This window comes from Xiphophorus hellerii, chromosome 22 (assembly GCF_003331165.1).
Source record: "Xiphophorus hellerii strain 12219 chromosome 22, Xiphophorus_hellerii-4.1, whole genome shotgun sequence".
Classification (NCBI taxonomy): domain Eukaryota; kingdom Metazoa; phylum Chordata; class Actinopteri; order Cyprinodontiformes; family Poeciliidae; genus Xiphophorus; species Xiphophorus hellerii.
The window spans coordinates 29,385,565-29,401,306 of NC_045693.1; the positions used below are offsets into that span (position 1 = coordinate 29,385,565).

General features: G+C 38.6%; 1 protein-coding gene and 1 long non-coding RNA gene across 2 annotated transcripts in view; one reads left to right on the forward strand and one right to left on the reverse strand.

Moving 5' to 3' along the window:
- Nucleotides 1-1,032: 1,032 nt before the first annotated feature.
- LOC116712684 (uncharacterized) lies at nt 1,033-1,926 on the reverse strand. The gene is made up of 2 exons (XR_004337618.1): nt 1,778-1,926; nt 1,033-1,242 (listed from the first exon to the last, which is right to left on the reverse strand). It is a non-coding gene; the product is annotated as an uncharacterized LOC116712684 (long non-coding RNA).
- Nucleotides 1,256-15,742, forward strand: part of LOC116712646 (uncharacterized) — a 95,996-nt gene continuing 81,509 nt past the window's right edge. Inside the window, exon 1 of the mRNA XM_032552445.1 lies at nt 1,256-2,206. Within this exon, the coding sequence (XP_032408336.1) occupies nt 2,096-2,206 (111 nt within the window). The 5' untranslated portion in view covers nt 1,256-2,095. The remainder of the gene's footprint in view (nt 2,207-15,742) is intronic.

Here is a 15,742-nt window from a genome sequence, read left to right on the forward strand (position 1 = left end):
ATTTAAATATATAATAGAAAAGCTAAAGGCTTTGACGGAGTCCGCTCCACTGGGTCAACCAGATCCTGATGCAGTATGGACTGAACAGCTTCATCCTCTTCCTCCTCTGCCACTTCCAAACTACAACTACCACAACTCTAAACGAGCGTAGAAACTTGACATCATCATTCACGTCTCCTCCTTCTGTTTGAAATTCAGCTCAATGGGAGAAATCCCAGACAAAGCCCTGAAGGGAGATGAAATTTGAGCTGAACTGCATCGGCGACAGCCAGGCTAGAACTGGGCATGTTGGCAGTTAAATGTGTCTTCCAATTCATATTCCACTGAATGTGGATCTTAAATTGTTTTTGTTGTGGGATTTTCACTGATTAATGTGGTTAATAAATGTGGAGCTTTGATTAGGTTAGCTAATTTCTGTTGTCATGATTGGTTGTAATTTTCTACTTTATGTCTCACCAGAAGTAGTTGTTTTTATTACTTTTTCCAAAAAGCTTTAAAAGGTCTTTCCTTTGTGTTTTATTCTTTATTTATATGACTGGACTTTATCATTAATGGTAAAATTGACATAAAATATGCCCCCAAAGCTGCTGCCAAGCGCCACAAACAGACCCCAGAAATTTGAAGTTTTTCCAACGCTTGATTGTAACACAGCAGAATCTCCAAACCACTTACTTTTTTTGGTGCTATATTTCAGTCAGCTCTTGAAAAATCTTAAATTTGACATGTTGAAACCTGCAGATAGCCTGTTACAATGGCAATTAATGTCTTCAACTAATCTTACATTCAACTAATGTAAGAATGAGTATCTGTAGTTAATCTCACAAATAGTACAATTTCTATAACAGTTTTCCATTCTAATGTATATAAATGGATTTTTAAATACATTTCTATCTTGATCCCGGTCTTAGATCTCAATTATTATGGCCTTAAAGAGTCTTAAATTTGAGTTGGTGAGACTTAATAACCAGCAAAAATAATTATGTTTGAATAAATTTGCTTTGTCTTTTATGCTAAAAAAAAGAGAGAGAAAAATTCTCATTTTCAGTCAAGAAGAAAAAAACCCAACTCTTTATTGTAAATCGTGTGGTTGTCGTAGGTAGATTTCCAGCCTTGCCAGCTGTGGGTAAACGTCCAGGCACCGTGGCGTGGATTCAGACCGTCTCCTGCTGCTTCTCTCCTCTTCTCCGTGTCTCCGCTCTGTGCGATCCCCGCTAACCGGTAGGTGGAGCTTGTCTCCTTTGGCTTGAGAGAAGAGAGAGAAGGGGATGATTAAAGGCAGAAGAAAGACAGCAAGAGGAGAGGCAGGGAGGGATGGAGGAGAGGGAGACAGAGGGAGAGAGAGGGAGCAAGCGTCAGCACTCCATGTGTTAAAAGGGCAGATGGTAACGGCGGGGTAACTGAGGAGCAAACCACTCTGCCGGCCACAGAGCCAGAGATCAGCGGAGGGAGGGAGGAGCGCGAGCACATGCGGAGGAGAGGAGCATCTGAGAGGAGGCTGCACGCGCTGCTCTGACAGGAAGGACAGGACTGAGAGAGAGAAAGTAGACCTGCTCCATACTTAGACAAAGAGCGAGGAGAAACACCAGGGAACTGAGGAAGAGGAAGAAGAGGTGGAGATAGTTAGAGCAACTGCGAGACTGATCAATTTCACCAAGAAATTTAGACTCAGCGGAAAAGACACAGAGGGAGGGAGAGGGTAGTCAGCGACGGGGAAGGATTGATGAATAAGAGATGGGTGAAAAGACTTAAAGAGAAATATTTAACTGGAGACAGGGACATCTAGCAAATCCAGAAAAGACGGAGAAAGCATCCCAGAAAAGCCGAGGAGGAACAGAGGGTGAAATATTTACGAGGACCCGGGCGCTGAAAGGAGGGAGTCGGAGCTGGGGAGGAACTTCCAAAAAACTTGGAGAAGAGAGAGAATAAATCAGTGCAAGCAGGGAGGAAAACCGAGCTGCTCCTCCTCTTCTCCGTCTACTTCCTAATAAAAGCCAACGAGCAGGAGAAGCACAGCAGAAGGAAGAGAAGGAAGTTTCAAGATTTGGAAAAAAAGAGCTAGATAGATATTTAACCTCATGAAAGTCGACTTTATCCAATGGCGTGCTACTACATCGTGATCAGTTCCACCCACCTGCGTGACGGACAGCTGAGGAGCATCAAAGGGGTGTTCAGGGGACCAATAGGAGCCAGCGGCCAGAGGAACACGGTAAGGCCTCGCGCTTACTTTGCTCTCCCTCCGTTAACCTGCAGAGATGAACTGGATCAGGTGGAACTCCGGGCTGCGTTCACCTGACGTAAATCCACGCTAATCCGGAACGCACGTTTCTTTCTTTTTTAAAATTTATTTCTTCACCTGCCGGGAAATCATTACCTCTTAATTATCATTACTTAAAACCCTCCCACTCACTTGATTGTCAGGTTCTTAATCATTCTTTGAGAGGAGTTAATTAATTGCTACTTCCATTAGGGTTAATTGAGAGGCAGGAAGATCCAGATGGGGATGGAGGGGGGGTGGAAGGGGGGGTCCCCTGTCACTGGAGAGATCCTCTCGCTCTTCGTACCCTAAGCCATGTGTAACAGTCTGTACACGCACTCTTTCAGGTGTATAATTCGGCAGTTAACATAAATATACCAAAGTAATGCGTTGAATGTATGCCACGCTTTCTGCTTAAACCGAAAAAATTCTAACCGCACTTAATTAATCTCTTGATGTAAATTAGTGGAGAGGAATATCTGTGGAGTCATGGAGCTGCGGGGGAGGATTTGAACCAAAGAAATGAGTCACACTCCTTACTTTTTTTAAATAGATAAAACTAAACCGTGTGCTTCATCGGCTCTAACTGCAGCAGGCAAACGTAATTGCAGCGAGTCCTTGTAGAGATGCAACAAACCCGAAGAAGAAGAAGAAAAAGAAAAAAACAAACTTCCAGCTTCAAACAGACGTTCAGGAGGAGGGCGTAATACCTGGGCTACAGTAAGCTCATTAGGCAGAAAATGTGCTTAATTTAAAAGAAAATGTAGAAATAAGGTAATTTTCTTAATGTCACTTAACTCTCAATTAACCAAACATTATAAATGATCAAATACTTAAATATTGTCTGCTTTTATGAGTGTGGTATCAAAGTTGAGGGGAGGATGAGGATCAGAAAGTTAAGTTTCCTCTGGATGTGGCATGAACACTGCACAGAGGAAGTGAAAAAAAAATAACTTTTTTTAATCAAATAGAATAAAGATTGACTTGTGGATTAGTCCAACTAAGGTTTAAACAAAATACATATTTCAGATATTTGACCTACAACAGGGACTGTGGGGAGTCATCTCAGTATGGAAATGATCTGGCAATTTTTGCAGTCATCCAGATGATACAAAAAGCAAAATAGGAATTGGGAAGAAGAGATAATGGTAGAAATGAGAAGCAATAATGAACTGATATTGAGTTGTTAAAGTGACTCAGAATTAAACTAAGACTGGAGGTTGACGGGGGTTAGTTAGGTTTTTTTTACACAAAGTACTAGTTTTGTGTTGAACTTCTTTTTTATAGTGCTCAGAATTACTTTTTATCTGAATTAGCAGTGCATAAAACAACTGAATGTTTCTGAAACCATTTAAAACATGTAATACATATTACAGCTACATTACTGTAGGGGGGAATAAGGTGGAAGAGTTTTGAAGAAGGGGACGAGTGGGATGGTAATCAGAAACATGAGGAATGAAGAGAGACGGATGAAAGTGCTAATAAAGGAGGCAGTGGAGGATGAGTTGAAAGAAAAATAATTCAAAAGGAGGCCAGAAAGATGACTCCTATAAAACAGGGACACAAAGAGGAATACGGAAGATGGATGAGATGAAAATACATCTAAAAGAGGGATGAGTGTGACGACAAGGTTGTAAATAAAGGATGAGGTGGATGAGTGGGGTTAAAAGTGGCCACAAAAAAAATAAGATGGATGACTGCAATGGAAAAAAAGAATGAAGAGTGATAAAAAGAAAGAGGGAGGAGGTGGATGGGCATAAAGACAGGACTGTGAAGAGGTATAAGTGGGATAAAACACTGGTATTAAAATGATGAGTGGGATGAAAAACTGGCCTAAAAGTAAGGAGGATGAGTGGGATGAATCATTGGCTAAAAGAATAAGGAGGGTGAATGTTAAAACAGAATGACATAGAGATGAGGTGGATCATTGGGATGGAAAGGGATCAGAACAAAAAGGATGAGAATGAAATGGATGACAAAGCATTAAAAGAGGGATGAAGAAGATTAGTTGGATGAAGACATTGAAAGCAGGGATGCGGAAAATTAATGTGATGAATAGACATAAAAAAAGAAGATTGCGGTGGATGAGTCTGAAATTAGAGTTGTAAATAGGATAGGGATGAGTGTGATCAACAGGATGAGGGGAATGAATGTGATGAACGGGTCACAAAACATAAGCATGAAAGCTAAAGCTAAAATTCAAGAACAAATGTTGCCTTGGAAAAAATCTCATACTTTTGTGAAGTTGTCATATTAGCTTGAACCATTTAATTCTGACATCTCCCCTGTTTTTCTGACCTCTAAAAATCATGAATTATGACAACATTTAATGATGGCATGATGAGGCGAAGTCGTCCGGGGAGATTCCCCTGCAGCCTCTAGCAGAATCAATGAAATTCTCAGCTGTAGCTCTAAAGGTTCCAGCATGTTACATTAAAATATCAAAAGAAAGCGTATTCTATTAAAAATAGGCCAGCATGATCAATAATGGCATTTACACTGTTCAGTGGAAGTGCTATGTGAGAAAGGTTAAAGGGTCTTTTTCTACAGTCTTGTAGGCTGTGATGAGAAGCAGAAAATGCTGCAGAATGAACACAATCAGATTTTTTCAATGAAGAGAGAAACACCTTGTTTTATGGTCAAACCTCTTCAACAGAAATGTTGCTAAATATGCTAGTAACATGACCTCAGCATGCTAAGGTCATGAATGAAGTCTTACACCGAACTACCAAGTTAAAGCAATCATGATTTTGATTTTGATGAACTGTGAAGAATGAAGTACCTGTTGATCTGTAACCCAGAACAATGTCCACTGTACTTCTGCTGCACAGCTCATGCAAGTTACTCTTTATTCTCAGCAGCTTATTTCCTGAAAGCACACTTTGTGACTTCAACAGATGCAGTTTTATGACTGATTCCAATCGACAGTGTTACAGTTCCTGTTTCATGCTCATCATTTGTCCCGTTTTTGGAAACTCTTCTTTTCTCAAGTTTAAGACGCCCAAAATCTCCAACCACAATTCTAATTAATTACTGTCAAAGGCAAGGGAAAGAAAAAAAAAAACAGATGCTCACTCACTTCTAACACATTAATTACTGAGCTTCATTAAAGAGATGACAGAGTAATGAAGCTGTTATTGCACCTTCATCAAGAAAGAGCTTTTAGATTTAAATAGTATCAAACTAAAAAGCCCCAAAACATTATGAAAACATTTCTGAATTATATGTTCTGCACAAGAAAACCATCTGACTTCAAAGATTTCCACTCTGTTTGTCACCTAAACCAGGAATAGAAAGCTATATCAAGAGTTTTTAATTGGCAAACAACCCCACACGACTATCACCAGTCACCTTGGAGCCTCATCTAACCAAACTAATTTTATCCCCAACTTCCTTAGCGTGGGCAGGTCTGATGAAATTGCATGAAACGTCTTAAAAATTCAAATAACATGCTTGGCGCACAGAAAAACGGGGGAGATGTGTTCACGCCGGCACAAGCCGATTGCGTGAGAGTGCAGAAATAGCAGCAGGGTTGGAATCCAAAGAGGAGGGTAGGAATCAGTGGGATGGAGGAGTTTCCTTCATGAAGTTCACTTCCAAGTTTAGATATACTGTTTGAAACGAGTCCAACCACAGTCTTACATTAATTATTCCTTTTTAGGGTGGAGGACAGTTGTTTATTTCATCTGCTTACCACTGAAAAACTTCTAGAAACTGATTTAAATGAAAGGCTTATACATCACTGTTTATTCTGCAGTGAAATAAGGCAAGGTTATTATGAAAATTGAAGGAGAGAGATTCCCCATATAGTATTTATTTCGGTTTTCATCACTGCAGGAGGCAGGAGGCAGGATATGGAGGAAACAGGCAGGAGGTTTGGAATTTAACAGCCAGGGGGAGCAGCTGAATAAAGAAGGAGTACAGGATGGCTGTTTCTATTCCAAGATGGAAATGCTTGTTTCCTGCAAATACTAGCACAGCTAGGACAACTTTCATCCTGCTAAAAATCTCAGTTGTTTGCATGAATACATACATAAGAAGTGACTGATTTACAACTGAATGTCCTGACTGTTTGAAGCAGCATGTTTGTCATTCTGCATAAATAGAACAAAGTTTTAGTAAGAGTTTAAATGTACTAGAGGCAGGTGGCTGGCGTTAGTTGTACACATATATGTAAAACCCAAAACAGAAACTTATAGCTCAATGTTGATCCTAATTGAAATATTTAGTTGTTTTTAAAGTATGCTTTAATCAGGTCAATAGTGTTCAATAATAGTATAGCAAAAAATTGAATATTTCATATAAAATCCAGTTTGATTTTGAAAAAGAATTTGTATTTATTTATTTATTTTTGGCCCTTCTATGGACTGGTGACCTGTCCAGGATGACCCCACGTCTCACCTGTTGACCGCTGGAAATAGGCACCAGCAGCCCTCATGACCTCACTAGGGATAAGCATGTTTGATAATGAATGGATGGGATATTAATTTGTGATTCCTCTTTTTTAAATTAAAGGGGCAGTACAAGGTAAAATTGACTTGTTTTTTTTTTTGCTTTACATCATGTGATAATGTTATTCTTTCATCACAAACATACCTGGTGTGTTGCCATGTTTGAGAAATCCTCTAATCTCCATTGTGATGAAGGTAAAGTTTAAAAAAGAGCAGGAGTTTTTAAAGAGACAGAGGCCCAATTTCAAGATGTTGAATTACATAGTAAAATTTCTTTTAAGTTATATTTGATATATTTATATATACCATTTTTATAATAACTGAAGGTAACAAAGTTACTTGATTGTGCTATAAAATGATACTATGTGACTGGAAAACACATAATACTGCACCTTAAGGTCAGTTCTGAAGATGAACATGTGCTGTGATTAATTAAAACCACAACAGGTGTCTAGAGAATCATTTCCTCAATCACACCAATACTGATAATTTAACAAAAGCCATTATTGGAACTCTGATTGAATCGGGCATCATAAGTGAAAACCCATGTAGGAAACGGCTCCTTTCTGACCAGCTCTTACCTCGACTGGTCATAAAATACTAATATCTGCTCAGCCGATTAGAAGTCAGTTATGAGCTATCTGCTGCAGGTGATCAACATCCGACTGTGCAGAACTTCACCCCATTGTAAAACCCAAGCTATTTGTTCAACAGTTATTTGTCTGCTGTTCAGGTGAATCGTTGCACATCAAACATCTCCTAAGTTTGTCCTCCTCAGAGGGAAAAACAAATCCTTCTCCCACTCTGAATCAAGTGGGTTTTTGTTCATTAATTGGCCTGAATGTGTCAGAGAAAGTTTGGGCAGGATGCCCGCGTCCCTCCGTGTTACTATTCCTGCTGTCAGCCTGGCTTGCCTCAGATCCGCGCCGGGCGGTCCAAATCCTGAAAGCAGCACTAATAATTACTAAAAAAGGAGAGAGATGTAACCCACTCCTGAGTCTCTTCTTCCTCTGTCTCTGCTTGTGTTTAAATTTTTTTACATTTTTTTTTACAGTTCACAGTCACATTCATTTATACAGGCCCACCAGCTGTCGGGGAATTGTTTTTACACCTTTCCTAATATCACAGATTCCAGAGTTTTGTTGCTATGATTCCATTCAGAATAATCGTGTCCACATCCACCTGACAAAAAGACTTGACATAAATTAAATCTGATCTTTTAATTTTCACTCTGCTCAAATATCAGATGTTTTTGGCAACCAGTCGGTTCACCCGGCTCTCAACTTAAAAAGACCCTCTGATTCTATTAGAAACTGTGCCTTGGTTTATTTGCCTCATCACAGGTCTCTATTAAATGTTGAGTGTTTCAATTAGCAACCACAGATGCTGCTCAGTGTTTTATAAAAGCGATGATGTCCTTGAGCCGCGGGGGTCACATGGTGCAGTCTTCCTCATCTGGTGCTGTTGGTTGTTTTGACATCGGGCCGAACGCCTTCCCCTGACTCTCTGCCTCTGAAGATTTCAACTTGTGTGTGTTATGATGAGGTTTGAGCTGAGTTGCCATCAAAAGTGGCCAGTCGCTCCATAAATTAGCACAGATAAGGACATTCTGTGCATGCATGCACACCAAAAAAAAAAAAAAATGCCTGTACTGTCATGAGTTTGTTGCGGTTGCATGTGCAGCCCTGTTTGTATGTTGGGTTGCTGTGATTTCCATGGAATGACTGCGTGTTGCGAGTACAGGGAGTGCTCCATTGACGTGTGAAACATCAGCTATGACTGTGGAGCCATCTGCTGCGACTGAGTGCAAGTGAGTGTGTGTTATAGGTAACATGCGTTTGCAAGATACTACAGTGGGTGTGCGCTTGAGTTTACCCAGTCTGACTCCGAACAAGTTGCCTGTTTTAAAATATGTGCATGTCTCCAGCTTCAGTACTGGTTCCTACTTGCAATAAGAAGAAAACCAGGTAAGAGCAGAACCGTGTGCTTTATTATTATGCTTTAGGAGTTGTGGCCTCAGCAACAACAAAAAAAGTGAGTCTATTGCTAATGAGGCTATTCACTCTGGATTTCAGCAACAGCCCAAGTAATCCACACAAATTAGCACATAATGTATGTGCAGTAAAATGGAATGCCAATGAATGGGTATTGAACACACCTTTATTTAATACCCTGCAGAAAAGCCAGTTTTACTAAAGACAACTTCAGGACATTTGTTGCATTTAGAAAGTAGCCACATGTATTTGTGCAAATAGAATTATTGAAGTTCTTAGAGCTTCGTTTATACACCTGAAAACTCAGTTCTTTCTTCTGATTTGAAGTTGAATTGTGTATTAGCAGCTTTGATTATTTCTTTGAAACCAGTTAAGAGTTTTCTTGGGTCTGTATTCAGGATAACTGTTGAGCTGAAAGATCCATTTGATGTTAATTATTCCAAATTTGAAATTTGGAATATATCCCCAATTCCTCATCTAAACTTCAAATTCATAATTTGTGGAAAGTTTCTGTCCTGTTGCAGTCCTCTTTGAAACATTTTGAGTCATAAAACAATTCAACAAAAGGCCACAGAGATAACACCAGAGGCAAACAGGAAAAGTGACAACATTTATTTGAGCCTGAACAGAATTTAAGTATAGATGACAGATGGATAGATGAAACATACTAAAATAACTCAACTTGAACAAATGGGGATTAGGGAACTGAAACCAGACATTTCACCCTAAAACCATGTGCGGATTCACGAAACGTCGAAAGCTATAATTCAGGCCTCTTTGTGAACAAACATGAAGCGCTGTAGAAGCAGGAAGTGCAATGATAAAAATAAAGACTGAGCACAAAATGAAATCAGCTACAGAGACGATTCTGTGACTGACGCTGAGAACATCTGACAGAACAATGGCAAGGAAGCGACAGGACAGGAGCAAACAGCAGCAACTTCACATTACAAAGAGGAAGCATAGAAACAAGATATGGTGGAAATAAAACTCCTCAAAAACAAAATAGTAACAAGCAGAAGATATTATTTAACAAAGAGCTGAATAAAAGCAATAAACAGTAGTAAACATGGAATACCACTTCCATGTGGTAATTGAAGATTCTTTTTTTTAAATCTTGAATCTTAAATTCAAGATTTAAGATTTAGTTTAGAAGCTCGAACCAGAACTCGTGGATCGGTACAAATTTAGAAAGCAACTGTATTTTATTTTTAACAGTTCATTGGTTAATGAAGTTTCTGCATCTGAGGCCATACATTGCATGAAATCATAACTAATTTCCCTTTGACACATATTCTGACCTAGTCAAAGTTTTTCACAATAAGTAGAAAATCATTTGAGCACGTTGGAAATAACATTCGCTTTACAACACGTAAAGTGAGAAATGCATCTGAGTAATTTATGAACACCTTCCTTGTTACAATTTCATGTAAGATGTAGAGCTAACACTTTTTTCACTTTAATCTTTATATTTTCCTCGTTTAGTAAAGATCTAGACATCTTTAAGCTTGCAAATCGGGCTTCTCCGTGGCAGTACAACTTAGAAAAAATGAATAAATAACCACCAAAAACATGTTTTGCAAAACCCACAAACTTAAGCTCCACAAAATCGTTGTGGATTTAATCTCATCCCCCAGAAAATCCCCATGCTATGAAAAAAAACGGGAGGCTACTGCAAAGGGGGCCAGCTCCCATTAGGCTTTGAGAGCGAGCCAACGGCAAAGACTTGGTACTTATGTTGTTTGTGTTGTCGATTTCTCATAAAATAACCACTGTCGTTTTAAAATATGTCTAATAGCAGAAACCAGACAGGAAAAGGAGCATAAGGGCCATGGTGGAGGCGGTGGAACAGCTGTAACCGTTACGTTTCGACCACCAACTTTTGCCTTCACCAAACTTTGAGAGCTTTCATTCATGTAAAGCATCTTGCAGAAAGACAGCTGACTACCAGTTGAAGCCATGAAACGTTCCTTTGTGCTCCAGAAATCCAAGTGGCTCAGAGGTTTGTACTCGCCGAAGACTCTCAGGAGTTAGAAAAGCTCAGAGTCGCCGGATGTGGGAGGCTGGCCCTTTAAGAAAAACAACACCCTGAGAGATTAATTTTTTCATCTGAAGATGTTCTTAATGAGTTGCGGGGAGCTGAGCGTTTAAGTACATATTTGTGTAGCGCTGTCGTTACTCAATTACCATGGAAACTGAGGTAGCTCGTTGGAGGTGAGTGGGCGTCAACGCGACTTGGATGAACCTTGAAAATGTGGTGGGAGGGACATGGAGACAGGGGGAGAGGGGCGGGTAGTCAGAGTAAATGGAAGCAGATGGAGAAAAGTAAGAGAAACACTAAGATGATCAGAGGTAAAGTTTTGGTTGCTATGAGAAGTTTGCTATTTTTTAATCTGCACTGCACCATTCATCTACTTCCATCTGTCTGGAAAAAATATGTACAAAATGTGTACAACCAAAAAATGTCCATTCTTTTTTAAATTTTGCTGTTTAAAAACTTGGTTACTTCTTCTTTGTTTTTAGTTTTTTGTATCCTCCTGCTTAAAAAACAGATTTATGCTCAAGTTCTCAATAAATAAAACTAAAGCACAAGTTGGATTTTCAGGCACCTTTTTGGTAAAACACAAGATTAAAGCACCTTAAAGCAAAAGGTTAGTCTCAGAGCCTGGCTGAATAGTCTGAATAACTTTTTTTTTTTTTGAATCCTCTATTTTTTTAAGGTGAAGCAAATCCTGATTTGTTTATCCAGATTCATATAAATAAGAAATACAAGGTCAGAATTGTGAGTTTGTACATTACGGGTAAGCAGTTTAAGGTTTGGGGACTTTCTCCTTTTTGAAATAAATCCTTATAAAGGAAATCATGTTTTCAATTGAGTGTGGCAAACAACTTTTGTGCTTGAATTTTTTCCCCATCATATATTACTATGTGATGGACTGACGACTTGTACACGATGTACCCCATCATGTGTCCAATTACTGCAGGACATTGGCACTAGCCCTTCTCCCCAACCCTGCATGAATAAGCTTATAGACAATGGATGGATAGATTTTACTGTCTAAGCTTGCATCTGGGGCCAATACTGTGTGTGTGCATCTCTTTTTGCTGTTGGGTACAAATATTGTGTTTTTACATTTTTCAGCTTATTTTTATTATCCAGAATGCTTTTTAGGAAGTATGTGACCTTCTGGACCAGCATTTGTAATAATAAAAAGAAGGTTTCTGAAATACAATAAATGTCCAACACAAACAACAAATATGTGGACGGACCAACTTTTACACCTCAATTGCAAAGGAGGCAGAATAAAAGGGAAACATAGTGTTATAGCAGTACCTAAAGATTTTCACCTTTGTTTTTGTGATTTTAAAAAATATTATTATAATCACTGATTTTGTGGTTCTATGTTAGAAATATTTGCAAGGAATTTTGCAATATTGTTTTCTCATTGATCCCCTTCCAAAATTTACATGACAAAAATGAGAAAAAGTAACAAGCAGATGGATTGGACAAACATTTTTGTTCTCTAAAAAACTTAAATAGCTCATTATTAGCAGATGTTGACATAAGTTCTAAAAAAGATTAAATTGTTCAACCATAGGATGTTTGAAAAAATATAAGTGAAAGAAAATAAGTCAAGAACTAGAATGATTAAATCAAAGGTAGTGTGTTTATTTTTATTGCTTATGTCCTTATGTAAATGTGGCTTTTTGTTTCTCGCCATGTTGATCACGGATTATAACTTAAGAAAGAAATGTGGGAATATGTTGATTTTGAGTGAATTCTGAAACTAGAGGGACTGTAATAAGCGCTATAACAAGCAAGTACAGTTTGTAGTAAGTATAGATATTAGCAAGCTAACTAGTCGGGTGGTTTCACTGACTCTAGTTTTAAAACATCATGACCTTAACAAGAGTGGTCAGTGGGGCTCCTGTAGTTTCTAAACTATCACTGCCCATCTTTTAAGACATGACAGAAGCAGAGAAACTCACTTTGTCTGGTATTTCATTAAAATGACAGAACCTTAAAAATGAATGAAACATTTTAGTGGTTTTGAATTAATATGTTTTAAAAAAAAATCATATCTAGTTCCACATGTACAATGAGATGTTTATGTCTTGGTCCTTAAATACCCTCTTATGTGTCACTTATCAGAGAGCAGTCCTCCAGGTTGTGAATCCCAGGAATTGGAAGCGCTTGCCGGTTTGTTCACACCTTAATAGTCAGTGGGGCCACACATTTGTCTCAGATCCTGAGTTGTTGTTGTCTCCCCTACATGGAAAACATGCGAGGTGTTTTGGTCGCACCGTGAACGGGTGTGAATGGTTATGAAAAATGCCTTGGGAGGGGAGTCAAGCCTGTTTCATGAACACAAGCTGAGCTACGGAGAATATGCTGCTGGATGCCACCAGGAATATATAAGGGAGACTAAAGAACCACTAAACAAGCGTCGGTGTTTAAGAACCAGGCCCTCGGGTCAACACTCGGCTGTTCTCTTGCATCTCAAGGATAAGGGTTGCAATGTACACATAAACTGTTGGTTATAGAAGAGCAAGGAAAACATCTGTACACAGATATAGAGAGCTGTGGTATCATTGAACATAAAGCTAAGTAACATTTGGAGGGAAGTCATAAATCTCTTGTTTTTTCTGCTGCTGAATATGTCAATAACAATAGTGCAGATGTCCCAGTATTTTGATGCCTAAGGCCTTGTTTACATAGAGCCAGTTATCAGAGAAACTGTAACATTTCCAGCTGCTCTTTCACACGTCTTCAGTGACAAGAATCTCTAGCTGCGCTTCCATTGACCATATAATTGTGTAATTTGATGTTTCAAAAACATATTTGCTTAGTGGGAACATACCAATTTCGAAACAATAAAACAAAAAGTTTTGGCTCTAGGAGAAGGCGTTTTTTTGTCCGTATCGAAATTGGTTTATTCGTCATAACTACAATGGAAACACTTTTTTTGCATCATCCAAGCCACATGATCAAAAACTGGATGTTCCAACTTTTGCAAACTACAAAGAAGAAAATGACAGGAAGCAGTTGGAGGATCAGGGCGCTACATGTTTTTAATGACTTATTGCGTGAATAAGCTTATCCACGTGATATTTTAATTCTGTTTGTTGGAAACAGCAATTGCAAAATTGTGTTTTTTCCATATTATTGGATCATTGACAGTTTTGTGCACATTTGCAATGGAAACACTTCTGACATCGGCCGTTTTTGAAACCAGGTCTAATACAGATCCAAGTCTTTTCAGGAAAAGGAATCTGCTAGGATTGAAGCTAAACTCATGACATAAAAAGTGCATAAAGTAAATGCTTGAAAACTCATTTAATTTAATTAGATGAGTTTTCAACTCATAATACATTTCAGTATTATGTGATCTACATTAGCATTGTGGTTGTGTAAACACTTGATTCAAATACCAATGAGCTTCCTGATGCTATACTCCAGTGGACCCCCACCTATTTGTGGTTCATTGTTTGTGGATTTTTCTGTGGAACATGACTAATTTATTGATTCACTGGATTTTTTCCAAAGTGCTAAAATATTTGTAAGAAAATGCATCTTAGGAAGTACATTATTATTATTATTTTTAAAAAGTACATCATAATAAATCTAGAATATTTTCGTCACATTTTGTTATGATGTGACTCATTAATAGTTTAACTTGTAGCACAGTTTAATGCAGTTTCAGTCCCACCAAGATAATACAGTATGGGAAAAGTTTCTCCTGCATTAAAATAAAAGAGCTCTTTACTTTAACCATTGTATAGTTTAATGACGTTTCAGCTGCTCTCTATTCAGGTGTATCTTCATCACCAGCTCCGTTTCAGAATATTTGCATTTGTGCCTTGGCCTCTGTAACTGTATGCACAATTTTCTTTTCATGTTTACTTATTGTTTTTTTATCTCTTTCTCTAACCCTTTTAATCTCTGCAACAATAGCTAAGACTTTTCTGAAGCTCTATCCGTTGTCTTCACTGATCCTCCAGCTCATTTTTACTCCCCACCTTCTCTTTTGTTTGTTGCACTCCTCCTCTCCTGTGGTTATTTGCAGCAGGTCTTTCATAATTTAGTGTTGTCATTTTTGTCATCATTATTTTTCCCCCCCCATTTTTAAAAACCTCCCTTTTTTTCTCTTGTTCAATTCATGCCGTCCATATCTTTCAACTGTTCTTTTGTTCTAATCTTGTCTTCCATATTTCCCACTCAACAATTCTTTTTTCCTTGCTTTCAACATCCCCTCTGTGTACTCTCTGCTCCTCACTTTGTCTCCTTCCCTGGTTTTCAACTTGACTTTTACAACTTATTTGTCTTTTTGTCATGCTTTTATCTGACTTGAAGGAGTCTCGACATTATTTAATGTGCTCTGCTCTACTCCTCAGACTCGACACGGGTGACCTTGCTTTCTACTTATCCTCTCTTCCCTCCACCGTGTCTCGGCTCTCTTCTCTCTTCGTGGAGTTTGTCTTTCCACAGTTCTTTGATTTGACTTATTCCCTTTTTGTCATTTCTCACTTCTCTTCTTCTTGCAGAAATAAAATCTCAGCTGTCTTCCTGATATATGCCTCCTTGATTTTTCTCCTCCCCTCCTTGTTATATTGCAGCTTTCCTTGGACCTAATCTCCTTCATTTGCTTTTTCTTCATTATCTTACATTTGCTTTGTTTCCATCTTGTTTTTCTCTGCTTTTTATTTCAATCCCAGCTTCTCTCTCTCCATTTAATCGATACTTGCTGCTCGTTTTACCTCTCCTTCGTTCCGCTTCCTTCTCAAATCTTGCTTTCTGTTCATCCTTCCCTCCTCAACTCATTCCTCCATTCTTCATTTTCAGTTTAGTGAGCAGTAAAACGAACGATAAAATAATAATAAAAACAACAACTGTCCCATAATTAGAAACCCATCTCCATCTGGATCTCTCACACACTCACCAAGCTGAATGGGAAGTCAAACAGAAGGCCAATAAGATACGCTTGACTGGAGGCCACTCTGATGCGTGTGTGTGTGTCTGTGCGCGATGGAGAGATACTGTG